Here is a 20183-nt window from a genome sequence, read left to right as displayed (position 1 = left end):
ATACATACATGGACCAGACTCCTCACACCCTATAGGTAATGTCTGCCGTACATACAGCCGCACTACCCAGACCAGACTCCTCACACCCTATAGGTAATGTCTGCCATACATACACGGACCAGACTCCTCACACCCTATAGGTAATGTCTGCCGTACATACAGCCGCACTACACGGACCAGACTCCTCACACCCTATAGGTAATGTCTGCCGTACATACAGCCGCACTACACGGACCAGACTCCTCACACCCTATAGGTAATGTCTGCCGTACATACAGCCGCACTACACGGACCAGACTCCTCACACCCTATAGGTAATGTCTGCCGTACATACAGCCGCACTACACGGACCAGACTCCTCACACCCTATAGGTAATGTCTGCCGTACATACAGCCGCACTACACGGACCAGACTCCTCACACCCTATAGGTAATGTCTGCCATACATACAGCCGCACTACACGGACCAGACTCCTCACACCCTATAGGTAATGTCTGCCGTACATACAGCCGCACTACACGGACCAGACTCCTCACACCCTATAGGTAATGTCTGCCGTACATACAGCCGCACTACACGGACCAGACTCCTCACACCCTATAGGTAATGTCTGCCATACATACACGGACCAGACTCCTCACACCCTATAGGTAATGCCTGCCGTACATACAGCCGCACTACACGGACCAGACTCCTCACACCCTATAGGTAATGTCTGCCGTACATACAGCCGCACTACCCAGACCAGACTCCTCACACCCTATAGGTAATGTCTGCCATACATACATGGACCAGACTCCTCACACCCTATAGGTAATGTCTGCCATACATACACGGACCAGACTCCTCACACCCTATAGGTAATGTCTGCCGTACATACAGCCGCACTACACGGACCAGACTCCTCACACCCTATAGGTAATGTCTGCCGTACATACAGCCGCACTACACGGACCAGACTCCTCACACCCTATAGGTAATGTCTGCCGTACATACAGCCGCACTACACGGACCAGACTCCTCACACCCTATAGGTAATGTCTGCCGTACATACAGCCGCACTACACGGACCAGACTCCTCACACCCTATAGGTAATGTCTGCCGTAGATACAGCCGCACTACACGGACCAGACTCCTCACACCCTATAGGTAATGTCTGCCGTACATACAGCCGCACTACACGGACCAGACTCCTCACACCCTATAGGTAATGTCTGCCGTACATACAGCCGCACTACACGGACCAGACTCCTCACACCCTATAGGTACTGTCTGCCATACATACACGGACCAGACTCCTCACACCCTATAGGTAATGCCTGCCGTACATACAGCCGCACTACACGGACCAGACTCCTCACACCCTATAGGTAATGTCTGCCGTACATACAGCCGCACTACACGGACCAGACTCCTCACACCCTATAGGTAATGTCTGCCGTACATACAGCCGCACTACACGGACCAGACTCCTCACACCCTATAGGTAATGTCTGCCGTAGATACAGCCGCACTACACGGACCAGACTCCTCACACCCTATAGGTAATGTCTGCCGTACATACAGCCGCACTACACGGACCAGACTCCTCACACCCTATAGGTAATGTCTGCCGTACATACAGCCGCACTACACGGACCAGACTCCTCACACCCTATAGGTAATGTCTGCCGTACATACAGCCGCACTACACGGACCAGACTCCTCACACCCTATAGGTAATGTCTGCCGTACATACAGCCGCACTACACGGACCAGACTCCTCACACCCTATAGGTAATGTCTGCCGTACATACAGCCGCACTACACGGACCAGACTCCTCACACCCTATAGGTAATGTCTGCCGTACATACAGCCGCACTACACGGACCAGACTCCTCACACGCTATAGGTAATGTCTGCCGTACATACACGGACCAGACTCCTCACACCCTATAGGTAATGTCTGCCGTACATACAGCCGCACTACACGGACCAGACTCCTCACACCCTATAGGTAATGTCTGCCGTACATACAGCCGCACTACACGGACCAGACTCCTCACACCCTATAGGTAATGTCTGCCATACATACACGGACCAGACTCCTCACACCCTATAGGTAATGCCTGCCGTACATACAGCCGCACTACACGGACCAGACTCCTCACACCCTATAGGTAATGTCTGCCGTACATACAGCCGCACTACCCAGACCAGACTCCTCACACCCTATAGGTAATGTCTGCCATACATACATGGACCAGACTCCTCACACCCTATAGGTAATGTCTGCCATACATACACGGACCAGACTCCTCACACCCTATAGGTAATGTCTGCCGTACATACAGCCGCACTACACGGACCAGACTCCTCACACCCTATAGGTAATGTCTGCCGTACATACAGCCGCACTACACGGACCAGACTCCTCACACCCTATAGGTAATGTCTGCCGTACATACAGCCGCACTACACGGACCAGACTCCTCACACCCTATAGGTAATGTCTGCCGTACATACAGCCGCACTACACGGACCAGACTCCTCACACCCTATAGGTAATGTCTGCCGTACATACAGCCGCACTACACGGACCAGACTCCTCACACCCTATAGGTAATGTCTGCCGTACATACAGCCGCACTACACGGACCAGACTCCTCACACCCTATAGGTAATGTCTGCCGTACATACAGCCGCACTACACGGACCAGACTCCTCACACCCTATAGGTAATGTCTGCCGTACATACAGCCGCACTACACGGACCAGACTCCTCACACCCTATAGGTAATGTCTGCCGTACATACAGCCGCACTACACGGACCAGACTCCTCACACCCTATAGGTAATGTCTGCCGTACATACAGCCGCACTACACGGACCAGACTCCTCACACCCTATAGGTAATGTCTGCCATACATACATGGACCAGACTCCTCACACCCTATAGGTAATGTCTGCCATACATACACGGACCAGACTCCTCACACCCTATAGGTAATGTCTGCCGTACATACAGCCGCACTACCCAGACCAGACTCCTCACACCCTATAGGTAATGTCTGCCATACATACACGGACCAGACTCCTCACACCCTATAGGTAATGTCTGCCGTACATAGAGCCGCACTACACGGACCAGACTCCTCACACCCTATAGGTAATGTCTGCCGTACATACAGCCGCACTACACGGACCAGACTCCTCACACCCTATAGGTAATGTCTGCCGTACATAGAGCCGCACTACACGGACCAGACTCCTCACACCCTATAGGTAATGTCTGCCGTACATACAGCCGCACTACACGGACCAGACTCCTCACACCCTATAGGTAATGTCTGCCGTACATACAGCCGCACTACACGGACCAGACTCCTCACACCCTATAGGTAATGTCTGCCGTACATACAGCCGCACTACACGGACCAGACTCCTCACACCCTATAGGTAATGTCTGCCGTACATACAGCCGCACTACACGGACCAGACTCCTCACACCCTATAGGTAATGTCTGCCGTACATACAGCCGCACTACACGGACCAGACTCCTCACACCCTATAGGTAATGTCTGCCGTACATACAGCCGCACTACAAGGACCAGACTCCTCACACCCTATAGGTAATGTCTGCCGTACATACAGCCGCACTACACGGACCAGACTCCTCACACCCTATAGGTAATGTCTGCCATACATACACGGACCAGACTCCTCACACCCTATAGGTAATGCCTGCCGTACATACAGCCGCACTACACGGACCAGACTCCTCACACCCTATAGGTAATGTCTGCCGTACATACAGCCGCACTACACGGACCAGACTCCTCACACCCTATAGGTAATGTCTGCCATACATACACGGACCAGACTCCTCACACCCTATAGGTAATGTCTGCCGTACATACAGCCGCACTACACGGACCAGACTCCTCACACCCTATAGGTAATGTCTGCCATACATACATGGACCAGACTCCTCACACCCTATAGGTAATGTCTGCCGTACATACAGCCGCACTACCCAGACCAGACTCCTCACACCCTATAGGTAATGTCTGCCATACATACACGGACCAGACTCCTCACACCCTATAGGTAATGTCTGCCGTACATACAGCCGCACTACACGGACCAGACTCCTCACACCCTATAGGTAATGTCTGCCGTACATACAGCCGCACTACACGGACCAGACTCCTCACACCCTATAGGTAATGTCTGCCGTACATACAGCCGCACTACACGGACCAGACTCCTCACACCCTATAGGTAATGTCTGCCGTACATACAGCCGCACTACACGGACCAGACTCCTCACACCCTATAGGTAATGTCTGCCGTACATACAGCCGCACTACACGGACCAGACTCCTCACACCCTATAGGTAATGTCTGCCATACATACAGCCGCACTACACGGACCAGACTCCTCACACCCTATAGGTAATGTCTGCCGTACATACAGCCGCACTACACGGACCAGACTCCTCACACCCTATAGGTAATGTCTGCCGTACATACAGCCGCACTACACGGACCAGACTCCTCACACCCTATAGGTAATGTCTGCCGTACATACAGCCGCACTACCCAGACCAGACTCCTCACACCCTATAGGTAATGTCTGCCATACATACATGGACCAGACTCCTCACACCCTATAGGTAATGTCTGCCATACATACACGGACCAGACTCCTCACACCCTATAGGTAATGTCTGCCGTACATACAGCCGCACTACACGGACCAGACTCCTCACACCCTATAGGTAATGTCTGCCGTACATACAGCCGCACTACACGGACCAGACTCCTCACACCCTATAGGTAATGTCTGCCGTACATACAACCGCACTACACGGACCAGACTCCTCACACCCTATAGGTAATGTCTGCCGTACATACAGCCGCACTACACGGACCAGACTCCTCACACCCTATAGGTAATGTCTGCCATACATACACGGACCAGACTCCTCACACCCTATAGGTAATGCCTGCCGTACATACAGCCGCACTACACGGACCAGACTCCTCACACCCTATAGGTAATGTCTGCCGTACATACAGCCGCACTACACGGACCAGACTCCTCACACCCTATAGGTAATGTCTGCCGTACATACAGCCGCACTACACGGACCAGACTCCTCACACCCTATAGGTAATGTCTGCCGTACATACAGCCGCACTACACGGACCAGACTCCTCACACCCTATAGGTAATGTCTGCCGTAGATACAGGCGAACTACACGGACCAGACTCCTCACACCCTATAGGTAATGTCTGCCGTACATACAGCCGCACTACACGGACCAGACTCCTCACACCCTATAGGTAATGTCTGCCGTACATACAGCCGCACTACACGGACCAGACTCCTCACACCCTATAGGTAATGTCTGCCGTACATACAGCCGCACTACACGGACCAGACTCCTCACACCCTATAGGTAATGTCTGCCGTACATACACGGACCAGACTCCTCACACCCTATAGGTAATGTCTGCGGTACATACAGCCGCACTACACGGACCAGACTCCTCACACCCTATAGGTAATGTCTGCCGTACATACAGCCGCACTACACGGACCAGACTCCTCACACCCTATAGGTAATGTCTGCCGTACATACAGCCGCACTACACGGACCAGACTCCTCACACCCTATAGGTAATGTCTGCCGTACATACAGCCGCACTACACGGACCAGACTCCTCACACCCTATAGGTAATGTCTGCCGTAGATACAGCCGCACTACACGGACCAGACTCCTCACACCCTATAGGTAATGCCTGCCGTACATACAGCCGCACTACACGGACCAGACTCCTCACACCCTATAGGTAATGTCTGCCGTACATACAGCCGCACTACACGGACCAGACTCCTCACACCCTATAGGTAATGTCTGCCATACATACACGGACCAGACTCCTCACACCCTATAGGTAATGCCTGCCGTACATACAGCCGCACTACACGGACCAGACTCCTCACACCCTATAGGTAATGTCTGCCGTACATACAGCCGCACTACACGGACCAGACTCCTCACACCCTATAGGTAATGTCTGCCATACATACACGGACCAGACTCCTCACACCCTATAGGTAATGTCTGCCGTACATACAGCCGCACTACACGGACCAGACTCCTCACACCCTATAGGTAATGTCTGCCGTACATACAGCCGCACTACACGGACCAGACTCCTCACACCCTATAGGTAATGTCTGCCGTACATACAGCCGCACTACACGGACCAGACTCCTCACACCCTATAGGTAATGTCTGCCGTAGATACAGGCGAACTACACGGACCAGACTCCTCACACCCTATAGGTAATGTCTGCCGTACATACAGCCGCACTACACGGACCAGACTCCTCACACCCTATAGGTAATGTCTGCCATACATACAGCCGCACTACACGGACCAGACTCCTCACACCCTATAGGTAATGTCTGCCGTACATACAGCCGCACTACACGGACCAGACTCCTCACACCCTATAGGTAATGTCTGCCATACATACAGCCGCACTACACGGACCAGACTCCTCACACCCTATAGGTAATGTCTGCCATACATACAGCCGCACTACACGGACCAGACTCCTCACACCCTATAGGTAATGTCTGCCGTACATACAGCCGCACTACACGGACCAGACTCCTCACACCCTATAGGGCTCGGCAGAACTGCGGGGATACAGGTGTAGCTTCAGTTACCCCTTCCCAAACAGGCAAATTTTCATTTTTGCACTATTTTGTCCTCCTTTTGTTCTATGAGCCACAACTCCCCCCTCCATTGCAGGATAAGGAGGGCTGTGGAGTCAGTCGCAGAGTCAGATTCTGTGTCCCTTTGGTGGAGTCATGGAAATTGAGGAGTCGGGGGTCCGGCTTACAGACTCCACCGCTCCAAGTATAAGGACTTGTATTTTTGTGGGACAAGTTGTATGTGGTGCAGTGAGTGGGGTCATTCACAACGAATAATGAGAATAATGAGTTATTAGCTGTGAATGACCCCACTCACTGCACCATAGTGTGATAAAAAAAAACGGAAAAATAAAAATATTCCAAATAGGGTGAAAAATCCACAGTTTAAATATTGTTTTTAATGGCTTTTGTTTTTATGGTGGGAAAAAAAATGGCCCGACAACACGATTATTCAGAGTCAGTATTACGGCAATCCCAAACTTGAGGTTTTGTTAATTTTTCTATCGATGGGGCTGTGGGACAGCTTTTTTCTTAACCCCCCCCCCCCTGTCTTTTTTTTATTTTTTTGTTATTTACTAATCTTATTTTTATAGATCAAACTTTTACACATGGGACAATTTTTTTTTCCTTTTGGTTAGGGAAAAGTAGGACGATACAAACTTTATTTTATTTTTTTTATTTATTTTTTACTTCTTTTTTCACCTCTTTAGCAGACTTGAACCAATATTCACGGATTTAGTTGGGAAAACTGCTCACAGTGCAACTACCCAATATGAGCAAACGTTCCTCGAATATAAAAAAAAAAAAGCCGAGTCAATTCTCTCCTGTCTCCAATCAGCCTTCCTCGCCAGGTGTCAGGATGGTTGCAGCACTTACCTACACTCCACGGATATTGTTCCAAGTTCTCTGCTTTATAGGACTTTAGGACAGACAGACACCAGTCCTCCTCTACCCCATACTGACTCAGTACAGAATCTGCATAACATAGGACAAAGAAAAACAAAGTAGAACTAAACCTTTACAAAGCCTCCTGTAAATAGTATTGCTCCAGATCCTGAGATCACCAGTGATTGCTCAAAATACTGTGCAGAAGCGCAACAGCAGCCGAACAGCCGCGCAACAGCAGCCGAACAGCCGCGCAACAGCAGCCGAACAGCCGCGCAACAGCAGCCGAACAGCCGCGCAACAGCAGCCGAACAGCCGCGCAACAGCAGCCGAACAGCCGCGCAACAGCAGTGTTTGGTCTCAGTAGAAAGTCTATTGGTTCACACTCTACTTTTCCAAGTTATTTTTAAGCACAAAAAGTATAGGAAGCATGTAGCGAGGATCCAGGCACGAGAGATCACACCGGGACATTATAGGAGGGGCTCACCCGCATCCTCTGGAGTGGAGGTGGACAGCCACACTCTCACCGCATGCCGGCCATCTTCTGTCATCACATTTGGGAAACTGCAGGAAAAAAAACAAAACAAACAAAAACCCTGGTCATCGACTATGCGATATGTCTTAACCCCAGATGGACATTTATCACCTACAGAATAGGAGCTAAACGTCTCTGGGGGTCCCATTCATCACTAGAACAGGGGTCCCAGCCCCGACACTGAATGGCGGAGAGGTTCAGCATGTGGCGTCTATGGGCTGATGAGAAGAAGCAGAGTGTCCTGCTCAGCCGTCATCATCATCAGTCCTATAGGCCGCTCCTTCCATGTTCGTCCTGACTGGGGTCTTGGGGGTCCGGGGTCCCAGCCATATAACGTGATCACCTATCCTAACACTCACCGCTGCTGCAGGACGATGAGGAGGAGATCGTTGCCTCGGTTTGATGCGACGTCCTCTGGGTTTCTGCAAAAATAAAAAGAAAGGACCAATGAAGACGGCCATGTTTATGTCAAGCCCTTATTACAACCCGATCCCATAGACTTACGTGGTTGTAATGATTTCATCCTTTGTTCTTCTTATTAGTAATACAGGACCCTGATACCTTGGAAAAACAGAGATTTTTTTTTTGTTAGCTAGGAGCCTCAGACCCACAGAGGGCGCGACCACAAATCAGCAATAGGTCAAAAAGAGAGAATGAGGAAAAACTAGATCTGTTCCTTTACATGATTTACAGGGCTATTCCCATCCTAGTCAGTGATGACATTTCTGGGTTATGCAGAGTCCCACTGATCCAGAGACTGAAGGCCCTGCTCACCATTATAGATCCAAGCTGCAAAAGGGGCGACCTGGAATGTCACAGAGTAACCGCGACCGGCCCCAGCCCAACCGCGCACAGCCCCAACCCAACCGCGCACAGCCCCAACCCAACCGCGCACAGCCCCAACCCAACCGCGCACAGCCCCAACCCAACCGCGCACAGCCCCAACCCAACCGCGCACAGCCCCAACCCAACCGCGCACAGCCCCAACCCAACCGCGCACAGCCCCAACCCAACCGCGCACAGCCCCAACCCAACCGCGCACAGCCCCAGCCCAACCGCGCACAGCCCCAACCCAACCGCGCACAGCCCCAGCCCAACCGCGCACAGCCCCAGCCCAACCGCGCACAGCCCCAATGCGTTTTAACATATCTTAGCGATACACCATCATGTACTAAGATGGGCAGCAAATTTAAAAGGAGCAGCATGGTGTCTCGTTGGTCTCCACTCCCATGGAATGGGGCTGAGCTTCATGATCACATCCCATTAGTTTTTGGAATAAAGCAGACTTATTTTTTCCTTAAATCCAGGACAACATTTTCTAACCAATGACTCCATGGGCTCTACAGCTGAAGCGAGCGATTATACACCAACTATTTAGGTTGTACCCTTTACGGAGAATGTAACCTTTAGGCTGTGTGCACATGTTCAAGATTTTTCGCGGTTTTTTTTGCTACAAAAAACGCGATAAAAACGCATTAAAAAACGCAGACATATGCATCCTATCATTTAGAATGCATTCCTCAATTTGTGCACATGATGTGTTTTTTTCCACGAAAAAATGCATTGCGGTAAAAAAAAATAAAAAAAACACAGTATGTTCATTAATTTTGCAGATTTTTCGTGTTTTTCCCGCCATTTAATGCATTGGGAAAGCTCCGAAAAAAAACGCGTAAAAAAACGCGCAAAAAAAAACAAAAAAAAAAACACGCATGCGGATTTCTGGCAGAAATGTCCGTTTTTTGTCAGGAAATTTCTGCAAGAAATCCTGAACGTGTGCACATAGCCTTATACCTTATGTCGCTCGCTGCCGCCTCGGGGGCGAACGCCTGCACTACGGTCAGGTATCGCACCTCCTCCTGGTACAGAAGATCTGGCCGGTTACCTGCAGAGCTGCTCCGCGTTATTGAGGTTTAGATACTTTCGGACAGTTCTGGTCACCAGTCCTCCTGTTCAGGAAAAAAAAAAAAAGGGCGAGGATTAATCTCACACAGAATGGATCCTAGTGTGAACACGTCATACAGATGTAGGAAATATTTCTTACTCCAACTTTCGGGCATCACTTTCAAGGCAAGAGGGACGATGTCATCGAAGGAGGCATCGAGGACGACGGCGCTGATGTCGGGATAGGACATGGCGGCCCACGTGGCTGTAACAGACAATCACTTCGTGTTTATGTGTCCGATATACGCCGCCTCCTTCATAACATGTCTGTTCTATGTGCTGGCGCCCCCCTCTCGCACCTGTGAAGCCCCCAATGGACCAGGCGTACACAATGATGTCTTGCAGCTTGAAGCCGAGCTGGTACACGGCGTACTGCACCACGGCGTCCATGGCGTTCGCTTCATTCTGAGGAAAAGGCACTCCCTGAGGAGAAAAAAACAAGTCTTATAGGAGGCATTTCACAGATTTCCAAATCACAGGCCGGTTGCGAGAGCCCCTTTTCGAGGTTCTAATTGGGGGCTCGTCCCGGACAGGAAGGTGTGACTGAAATTCAGGTTTATGGCAACTTATTAAAGGGGGTGTCCGTCCAGAACATACTCCAGAGGACAGGTCATCGATTTAAGATCGGCGAGGGTCCGCCACCATCATCTGTTAGATGGAAGCACCTCTGCCGGCTGCATTGATCAGAGCTGTGTAGTGGCCGCTGCCGGGCGCTGGAGAGCAGATCCTATACAAGCCCCCAACAGTTCATGGAGAAAGTAGCAAACATTGCCCGAACCACTGACCCGCAGCTTACCGTACTGCCGGCAAATCCAGGATGATTCCAGCCGAGGACGGAGTAACCAGCTGCAACACAAAATAAAGGGAAAATTAAACAATGGACCAAAACACACACAAAAAAAGTAATAAGCCAAATACAGCAACTTTAGTGTTACTCCCTCAGAGCCTAGACAGTCATTCTTAGCTGCCCGTAGGCATCCATGGTGTCCGATCCTGGTGTGACTGGCCTCATGGAATCTCCTGAAGGATCGGGTAGCTCATTTTGAACATGTCTGATCCTTGTGTCCGGAGAGGAGATAAGCAGCTGCCTGAAGTGGAAGGGGCGTCCTCCCCTCTCCCCAGCGGAGCATACATGTACTAGAAAGGGATAGCCGTCCGCTGAACGAGCAGGAGCCCTACAGAGAGCAGCTCATCCGCTCCCCCGATTCTGCCTGCTCCCACCAATGATAGAATAGCGCTTCTGAGGTGCGGGAAAATTTTTTTTTTTTTTTTTTAACCAAAACTCAGAATTGCGGAGCGTGCACTTTACAAATCCTCAATTGGACGCAGACGAATAGATGTGAAGAACAGAGGAGGACGCGTGGAGGAAGCGTTTACTGACCATCGAGAGGAGTGGAAATGCAGCCGACCTCGTAGAATCCGGCGTTGCCCTCGCAGCAGATGACCTGTCCGGAGAAAGATACGACACACATGACTCTCTATGCAGGAGCCGAGGACTAGAGGCGGAGCGGGAGATCTGAAGCCGTGGTCCACGTTACTGGCACCGCGGAGTATTCAGTACAACACGGGAAATATCTGCAGAAACACAAAGCTCAGCAGGAAAAGGGGCGCAATGGAAAACAATGCAGTGTGGATAACGACCTTACAGTTGGGAGATTTTTCAGATTTCTATTTTTTAACCTTTCTTCCCCCCCCCCCCCCCCTTTACTCCCAGAGCCATAACTCCCCCCACCCCCCAAATCGACATAAGCTTTTTCCACACATGCTATTATCACCAAGCACAAGCAGTCTAGAGGGTATGCTATCACCAAGCACAAGCAGTCTAGAGGGTATGCCATTATCACCAAGCACAAGCAGTCTAGAGGGTATGCTATTATCACCAAGCACAAGCAGTCTAGAGGGTATGCTATTATCACCAAGCACAAGCAGTCTAGAGGGTATGCTATTATCACCAAGCACAAGCAGTCTAGAGGGTATGCTATTATCACCAAGCACAAGCAGTCTAGAGGGTATGCTATTATCACCAAGCACAAGCAGTCTAGAGGGTATGCTATTATCACCAAGCACAAGCAGTCTAGAGGGTACAAGATAAAGTCCAAACACTTTGGCATCCTGTAAGCGAAAATTCAAGTGGATATCAAGAAGTTTCTACTCAGGGAACACTCAAAACTTTCCAGTAAACAATAGAAAGAAAACAAAAAAAAAACTAAATATGAGAAACCCTACAAAAGTTGGTACTACCACTAACTAGTTGAACATGTGATCATACGATGGGATAGGTAAAACACTGTGCTACATACGTAGTACTACAGGGCATTATCCTTATCCTATCAGGCGCCTCCGCGGTAGGATCCGATAGGCTACAGTATGTGGTAGAAACCCCTCAGCCCCCTACGGTCGCACTAAGTTGATAGCATTGGGTTGACTGGAGGAGCCCTCTCCCTCTGTCAGATTCCTGTAGACAACTGATGAAACCAACTGACAGCTCTGTACAATGCAAACTAAAGTCAAGTCTATGAATGACGAAGTGAAACCTATGAAAGGAAAGTGCCCCCCACCTACAGTGACACATGGTGGAGGCTCCATACGTTGCGGGGCTGCTTTGCGGCCCTTTGAGACTACAAATGGGCAATTCAGAGCAATTTCCGCACCCAGCTCAGGTACCACAGGGTGAATGGGAAAAGTCGCTCCTAATCTTTATTACCTGATGTTAGCAGTACAGTAATAAAGATTAGACGGGACCTTCCCGATTCCTGTAACCCCGGCGGTACGGAGGGCGGCGCTGCCTCTGTATGTGACATGGAGCAGAGAGACGACGCCGTCCCTGCCGGCGAGTGCAGCCCCCGTCCATGTCCTGCTGAGCCAGGCACTGATCGCCAGGTGGTGCAGTGACATCGGGCGCCAGTCACCAATACACAGCGTATGGCAGATACCGGTAAGGTACTGTCCTCCAGCTGCCGCAGAACTAACGCTCCTATCGTGCGTATGCTGGAAGTTGTAGTCCCACCAGCGCCGAGTAATGCAGGAATTAAAGTCTGTACGAGTTTTGCAAAATTGTCCAAAGAGCGCGGACTCGGGAAGGAGGTCTGTACCCGCGTCCGTCACATATACGGTGCTTCCATGGCGCCAATAATGTTCAGCACAACTGTGATGTGGAGGACAGAAATGTGCGCTCATATAGAGGCAGCGTGACCGGCAGCAACGGTCACAGAGACCCTCCACACCGGACGCCGTCACCCACTCACTAAATGAAGGGCGAAGCTGTCGGGAGAGGAGACTGTTACAGCGCCGATTTGGGTAAAAGTAACGTCCATTCACCTTCCTGGCTGGAAACTCATTTTTGGAGCAAAGAAAAGCTATATTTATGTAAATGAGACTACAAGTGGCGGGTCGGACCCCGGGTCGTGCACCGATCCTCCGCGACAGACCAGCGCCACCACCGTGTGCTTCACTAACTGCTCTTCTGTGCCACCAGCCACGAAATATGGCGCCTGCCCGACTCTGCACGCGAGGTGTTCTCCCTTCTGTCTAGTGATGCCTTTGCCAAAAAAGAGGGGATATCATGTCTATGGTTCTGGTTCAGCCCCTGGCAACCTTCGCTGGCAATGGCCCCCTTCCTCAGCAATGTTCCTCGAGCAGTACCTCGGCAGCTTCACTGGCAATGTTCCTCCCCCAGCACCTCAGCAGTGATGGTCCCCCTCCCCAGCAATGTTCCTTCCCCAGCACCTCGGCAGTGATGGTCCCCCTCCCCAGCAATGTTCCTTCCCCAGCACCTCGGCAGTGATGGTCCCCCTCCCCAGCAATGTTCCTCCCCCAGCACCTCGGCAGTGATGGTCCCCCTCCCCAGCAATGTTCCTCCCCCAGCACCTCGGAAGTGATGGTCCCCCTCCCCAGCAATGTTCCTCCCCCAGCACCTCGGAAGTGATGGTCCCCCTCCCCAGCAATGTTCCTCCCCCAGCACCTCGGAAGTGATGGTCCCCCTCCCCAGCAATGTTCCTCCCCCAGCACCTCGGAAGTGATGGTCCCCCTCCCCAGCAATGTTCCTCCCCCAGCACCTCAGCAGTGATGGTCCCCCTCCCCGGCACCTTGGCAGCCTCACCGGCAATGTTCCTTCCCCAGCACCTCGGCAGTGATGGTCCCCCTCCCCAGCAATGTTCCTTCCCCAGCACGTCAGTAGTGATGGTCCCCCTCCCCAGCAATGTTCCTTCCCCAGCACCTCGGCAGTGATGGTCCCCCTCCCCAGCAATGTTTCTCCCCCAGCACCTCGGAAGTGATGGTCCCCCTCCCCAGCAATGTTCCTTCCCCAGCACGTCAGTAGTGATGGTCCCCCTCCCCAGCAATGTTCCTTCCCCAGCACCTCGGCAGTGATGGTCCCCCTCCCCAGCAATGTTTCTCCCCCAGCACCTCGGAAGTGATGGTCCCCCTCCCCAGCAATGTTCCTCCTCCAGCACCTCGGCAGTGATGGTCCCCCTCCCCAGCAATGTTCCTTCCCCAGCACCTCGGCAGTGATGGTCCCCCTCCCCAGCAATGTTCCTCCCCCAGCACCTCGGCAGTGATGGTCCCCCTCCCCAGCAATGTTCCTTCCCCAGCACCTCGGCAGTGATGGTCCCCCTCCCCAGCAATGTTCCTTCCCCAGCACCTCGGCAGTGATGGTCCCCCTCCCCAGCAATGTTCCTTCCCCAGCACCTCGGCAGTGATGGTCCCCCTCCCCAGCAATGTTCCTTCCCCAGCACCTCGGCAGTGATGGTCCCCCTCCCCAGCAATGTTCCTCCTCCAGCACCTCGGCAGTGATGGTCCCCCTCCCCAGCAATGTTCCTCCCCCAGCACCTCGGCAGTGATGGTCCCCCTCCCCAGCAATGTTCCTCCCCCAGCACCTCGGCAGTGATGGTCCCCCTCCCCAGCAATGTTCCTTCCCCAGCACCTCAGCAGTGATGGTCCCCCTCCCCAGCAATGTTCCTTCCCCAGCACCTCGGAAGTGATGGGCCCCCTCCCCAGAAATGTTCCTCCCCCAGCACCTCGGCAGTGATGGTCCCCCTCCCCAGCAATGTTCCTTCCCCAGCACCTCAGCAGTGATGGTCCCCCTCCCCAGCAATGTTCCTTCCCCAGCACCTCGGAAGTGATGGGCCCCCTCCCCAGAAATGTTCCTCCCCCAGCACCTCAGCAGTCATGGTCCCCCTCCCCAGCAATGTTCCTTCCCCAGCACCTCAGCAGTGATGGTCCCCCTCCCCAGCAATGTTCCTCCCCCAGCACCTCAGCAGTCATGGTCCCCCTCCCCAGCAATGTTCCTCCCCCAGCACGTCAGTAGTGATGGTCCCCCTCCCCAGCAACGTTCCTTCCCCAGCACCTCGGAAGTGATGGTCCCCCTCCCCAGCAATGTTCCTTCCCCAGCACCTCGGCAGTGATGGTCCCCCTCCCCAGCAATGTTCCTTCCCCAGCACCTCGGCAGTGATGGTCCCCCTCCCCAGCAATGTTCCTCCTCCAGCACCTCGGCAGTGATGGTCCCCCTCCCCAGCAATGTTCCTTCCCCAGCACCTCGGCAGTGATGGTCCCCCTCCCCAGCAATGTTCCTCCCCCAGCACCTCGGCAGTGATGGTCCCCCTCCCCAGCAATGTTCCTTCCCCAGCACCTCAGCAGTGATTGTGGCACCCCTAGGGGTATTTGCCACAAAAATAGTTACTGACAGTAAATGCAAATACTAAAATAGCAAGACTGCACTACCACCTCCGGCCAGAAGGGGGAGCTCCAGAGACTCCCCTTGATCCATTCTGGTCTGAGAGAAGAAATGGCAGTTGGGCCAAGGAGCTGATAGTGAGAGGTCATACAGTTGAATCTCTAACAGCCCTGTGACTGTTACCAGGCCTAAATCACCGGCCTGAGGAGAAGAGGGATAGAGAAAAAGGACATTGTGAGAACCGGGTAGCATTAATCACTACCCAGAACAGGCGCAAAGACGGAGACCGGATCCGTGGCTGTATTCATTACATATAATACAGCAACCGGAAAAACGTGAGGTGATATCAGCTTCACTAGGGCCGGACGCAGCAACAGACACAGAGTTCAGCGATACTCCTGGAGGGGGTAAGCCGATAAAAGGACTCGGGTTGCCCGTCGAACCAGGACCCGGAGGGGACAGATTGGGCCGGCAGCCAGTTCACATACAGCAGCAGGGCCACACAGATATTGCGTACAATAAGAGGCGAAGACCCCGGCAGGGTCAAAGTAACTCAGAGTTCCCATGCAGACTCCGGTGACAGGACTGGTTGTAAATCCTTTTATGTTGAAGTAAACTGGTTAAACGTTTCAGTGCCTCAGACTGTCATCTGGATAATAGCCATCTATCCAGGATCGGGATCGTCACCGCTGAGAGAACCTGCTGCTGATCAAGTAAGTGCCTGTTCCCTCACGATACCCCTTACACTGTGCATTGCCTGAGGCCACAGCACCGGGTCAAGCCACCCGTGACACCCCCCTCAAGAGACAGACCCCATTGGTCCGGTGCTGGGTATCCCGGTCTCCTGGGCGTCACATGATGGTCCCCCTCCCCAGCAATGTTCCTTCCCCAGCACCGATGGTCCCCCTCCCCAGCAAGGTTCCTTCCCCAGCACCTCGGCAGTGATGGTCCCCCTCCCCAGCAATGTTCCTCCCCCAGCACCTCGGCAGTGATGGTCCCCCTCCCCAGCAATGTTCCTTCCCCAGCACCTCGGCAGTGATGGTCCCCCTCCCCAGCAATGTTCCTTCCCCAGCACCTCGGCAGTGATGGTCCCCCTCCCCAGCAATGTTCCTTCCCCAGCACCTCGGCAGTGATGGTCCCCCTCCCCAGCAATGTTCCTTCCCCAGCACCTCGGCAGTGATGGTCCCCCTCCCCAGCAATGTTCCTCCTCCAGCACCTCGGCAGTGATGGTCCCCCTCCCCAGCAATGTTCCTCCCCCAGCACCTCGGCAGTGATGGTCCCCCTCCCCAGCAATGTTCCTCCCCCAGCACCTCGGCAGTGATGGTCCCCCTCCCCAGCAATGTTCCTTCCCCAGCACCTCAGCAGTGATGGTCCCCCTCCCCAGCAATGTTCCTTCCCCAGCACCTCGGAAGTGATGGGCCCCCTCCCCAGAAATGTTCCTCCCCCAGCACCTCGGCAGTGATGGTCCCCCTCCCCAGCAATGTTCCTTCCCCAGCACCTCAGCAGTGATGGTCCCCCTCCCCAGCAATGTTCCTTCCCCAGCACCTCGGAAGTGATGGGCCCCCTCCCCAGAAATGTTCCTCCCCCAGCACCTCAGCAGTCATGGTCCCCCTCCCCAGCAATGTTCCTTCCCCAGCACCTCAGCAGTGATGGTCCCCCTCCCCAGCAATGTTCCTCCCCCAGCACCTCAGCAGTCATGGTCCCCCTCCCCAGCAATGTTCCTCCCCCAGCACGTCAGTAGTGATGGTCCCCCTCCCCAGCAACGTTCCTTCCCCAGCACCTCGGAAGTGATGGTCCCCCTCCCCAGCAATGTTCCTTCCCCAGCACCTCGGCAGTGATGGTCCCCCTCCCCAGCAATGTTCCTTCCCCAGCACCTCGGCAGTGATGGTCCCCCTCCCCAGCAATGTTCCTCCTCCAGCACCTCGGCAGTGATGGTCCCCCTCCCCAGCAATGTTCCTTCCCCAGCACCTCGGCAGTGATGGTCCCCCTCCCCAGCAATGTTCCTCCCCCAGCACCTCGGCAGTGATGGTCCCCCTCCCCAGCAATGTTCCTTCCCCAGCACCTCAGCAGTGATTGTGGCACCCCTAGGGGTATTTGCCACAAAAATAGTTACTGACAGTAAATGCAAATACTAAAATAGCAAGACTGCACTACCACCTCCGGCCAGAAGGGGGAGCTCCAGAGACTCCCCTTGATCCATTCTGGTCTGAGAGAAGAAATGGCAGTTGGGCCAAGGAGCTGATAGTGAGAGGTCATACAGTTGAATCTCTAACAGCCCTGTGACTGTTACCAGGCCTAAATCACCGGCCTGAGGAGAAGAGGGATAGAGAAAAAGGACATTGTGAGAACCGGGTAGCATTAATCACTACCCAGAACAGGCGCAAAGACGGATACCGGATCCGTGGCTGTATTCATTACATATAATACAGCAACCGGAAAAACGTGAGGTGATATCAGCTTCACTAGGGCCGGACGCAGCAACAGACACAGAGTTCAGCGATACTCCTGGAGGGGGTAAGCCGATAAAAGGACTCGGGTTGCCCGTCGAACCAGGACCCGGAGGGGACAGATTGGGCCGGCAGCCAGTTCACATACAGCAGCAGGGCCACACAGATATTGCGTACAATAAGAGGCGAAGACCCCGGCAGGGTCAAAGTAACTCAGAGTTCCCATGCAGACTCCGGTGACAGGACTGGTTGTAAATCCTTTTATGTTGAAGTAAACTGGTTAAACGTTTCAGTGCCTCAGACTGTCATCTGGATAATAGCCATCTATCCAGGATCGGGATCGTCACCGCTGAGAGAACCTGCTGCTGATCAAGTAAGTGCCTGTTCCCTCACGATACCCCTTACACTGTGCATTGCCTGAGGCCACAGCACCGGGTCAAGCCACCCGTGACACCCCCCTCAAGAGACAGACCCCATTGGTCCGGTGCTGGGTATCCCGGTCTCCTGGGCGTCACATGATGGTCCCCCTCCCCAGCAATGTTCCTTCCCCAGCACCGATGGTCCCCCTCCCCAGCAAGGTTCCTTCCCCAGCACCTCGGCAGTGATGGTCCCCCTCCCCAGCAATGTTCCTTCCCCAGCACCTCGGCAGTGATGGTCCCCCTCCCCAGCAATGTTCCTCCTCCAGCACCTCGGCAGTGATGGTCCCCCTCCCCAGCAATGTTCCTTCCCCAGCACCTCGGCAGTGATGGTCCCCCTCCCCAGCAATGTTCCTTCCCCAGCACCTCGGCAGTGATGGTCCCCCTCCCCAGCAATGTTCCTCCTCCAGCACCTCGGCAGTGATGGTCCCCCTCCCCAGCAATGTTCCTTCCCCAGCACCTCGGCAGTGATGGTCCCCCTCCCCAGCAATGTTCCTCCCCCAGCACCTCGGCAGTGATAGTCCCCCTCCCCAACACCTCGGCAGCATCAACGGCAATGTTCCTCCCCCAGCACCTCGGCAGTGATGGTCCCCCTCCCCAGCAATGTTCCTTCCCCAGCACCTCGGCAGTGATGGTCCCCCTCCCCAGCAATGTTCCTCCACCAGCACCTCGGCAGTGATGGTCCCCCTCCCCAGCAATGTTCCTTCCCCAGCACCTCGGCAGTGATGGTCCCCCTCCCCAGCAATGTTCCTCCACCAGCACCTCGGCAGTGATGGTCCCCCTCCCCAGCAATGTTCCTCCTCCAGCACCTCGGCAGTGATGGTCCCCCTCCCCAGCAATGTTCCTTCCCCAGCACCTCGGCAGTGATGGTCCCCCTCCCCAGCAATGTTCCTCCCCCAGCACCTCGGCAGTGATGGTCCCCCTCCCTAGCAATGTTCCTTCCCCAGCACCTCGGCAGTGATGGTCCCCCTCCCCAGCAATGTTCCTTCCCCAGCACCTCGGCAGTGATGGTCCCCCTCCCCAGCAATGTTCCTTCCCCAGCACCTCGGCAGTGATGGTCCCCCTCCCCAGCAATGTTTCTCCACCAGCACCTCGGCAGTGATGGTCCCCCTCCCCAGCAATGTTCCTTCCCCAGCACCTCGGCAGTGATGGTCCCCCTCCCCAGCAATGTTCCTCCCCCAGCACCTCGGCAGTGATAGTCCCCCTCCCCAACACCTCGGCAGCCTCAACGGCAATGTTCCTCCCCCAGCACCTCGGCAGTGATGGTCCCCCTCCCCAGCAATGTTCCTTCCCCAGCACCTCGGCAGTGATGGTCCCCCTCCCCAGCAATGTTCCTCCCCCAGCACCTCGGCAGTGATGGTCCCCCTCCCTAGCAATGTTCCTTCCCCAGCACCTCGGCAGTGATGGTCCCCCTCCCCAGCAATGTTCCTTCCCCAGCACCTCGGCAGTGATGGTCCCCCTCCCCAGCAATGTTCCTCCCCCAGCACCTCGGCAGTGATGGTCACCCTCCCCAGCAATGTTCCTCCCCCAGCACCTCGGCAGTGATGGTCCCCCTCCCCAGCA

General features: G+C 53.8%; 1 protein-coding gene across 1 annotated transcript in view; it reads right to left on the bottom strand.

The window, feature by feature from the left end:
* Positions 1-20183, bottom strand: part of ABHD16A (abhydrolase domain containing 16A, phospholipase) — a 36900-nt gene that overhangs the window by 11947 nt on the left and 4770 nt on the right. The window contains exons 10-18 of the mRNA XM_069746495.1: positions 11468-11531; positions 10883-10932; positions 10386-10509; positions 10187-10291; positions 10028-10091; positions 8650-8706; positions 8505-8567; positions 8098-8174; positions 7602-7700 (exon numbers count right to left, since the gene is read on the bottom strand). Coding sequence (XP_069602596.1) covers positions 7602-7700; positions 8098-8174; positions 8505-8567; positions 8650-8706; positions 10028-10091; positions 10187-10291; positions 10386-10509; positions 10883-10932; positions 11468-11531 — 703 coding nt within the window. The remainder of the gene's footprint in view (positions 1-7601; positions 7701-8097; positions 8175-8504; positions 8568-8649; positions 8707-10027; positions 10092-10186; positions 10292-10385; positions 10510-10882; positions 10933-11467; positions 11532-20183) is intronic.

The sequence above is a fragment of the Ranitomeya imitator genome, chromosome 2 (assembly GCF_032444005.1).
Source record: "Ranitomeya imitator isolate aRanImi1 chromosome 2, aRanImi1.pri, whole genome shotgun sequence".
NCBI classification, from domain to species: Eukaryota; Metazoa; Chordata; class Amphibia; order Anura; family Dendrobatidae; genus Ranitomeya; species Ranitomeya imitator.
Note: the sequence above shows the minus strand (reverse complement) of the source record. Positions and strands in the feature narration are given on the sequence as shown.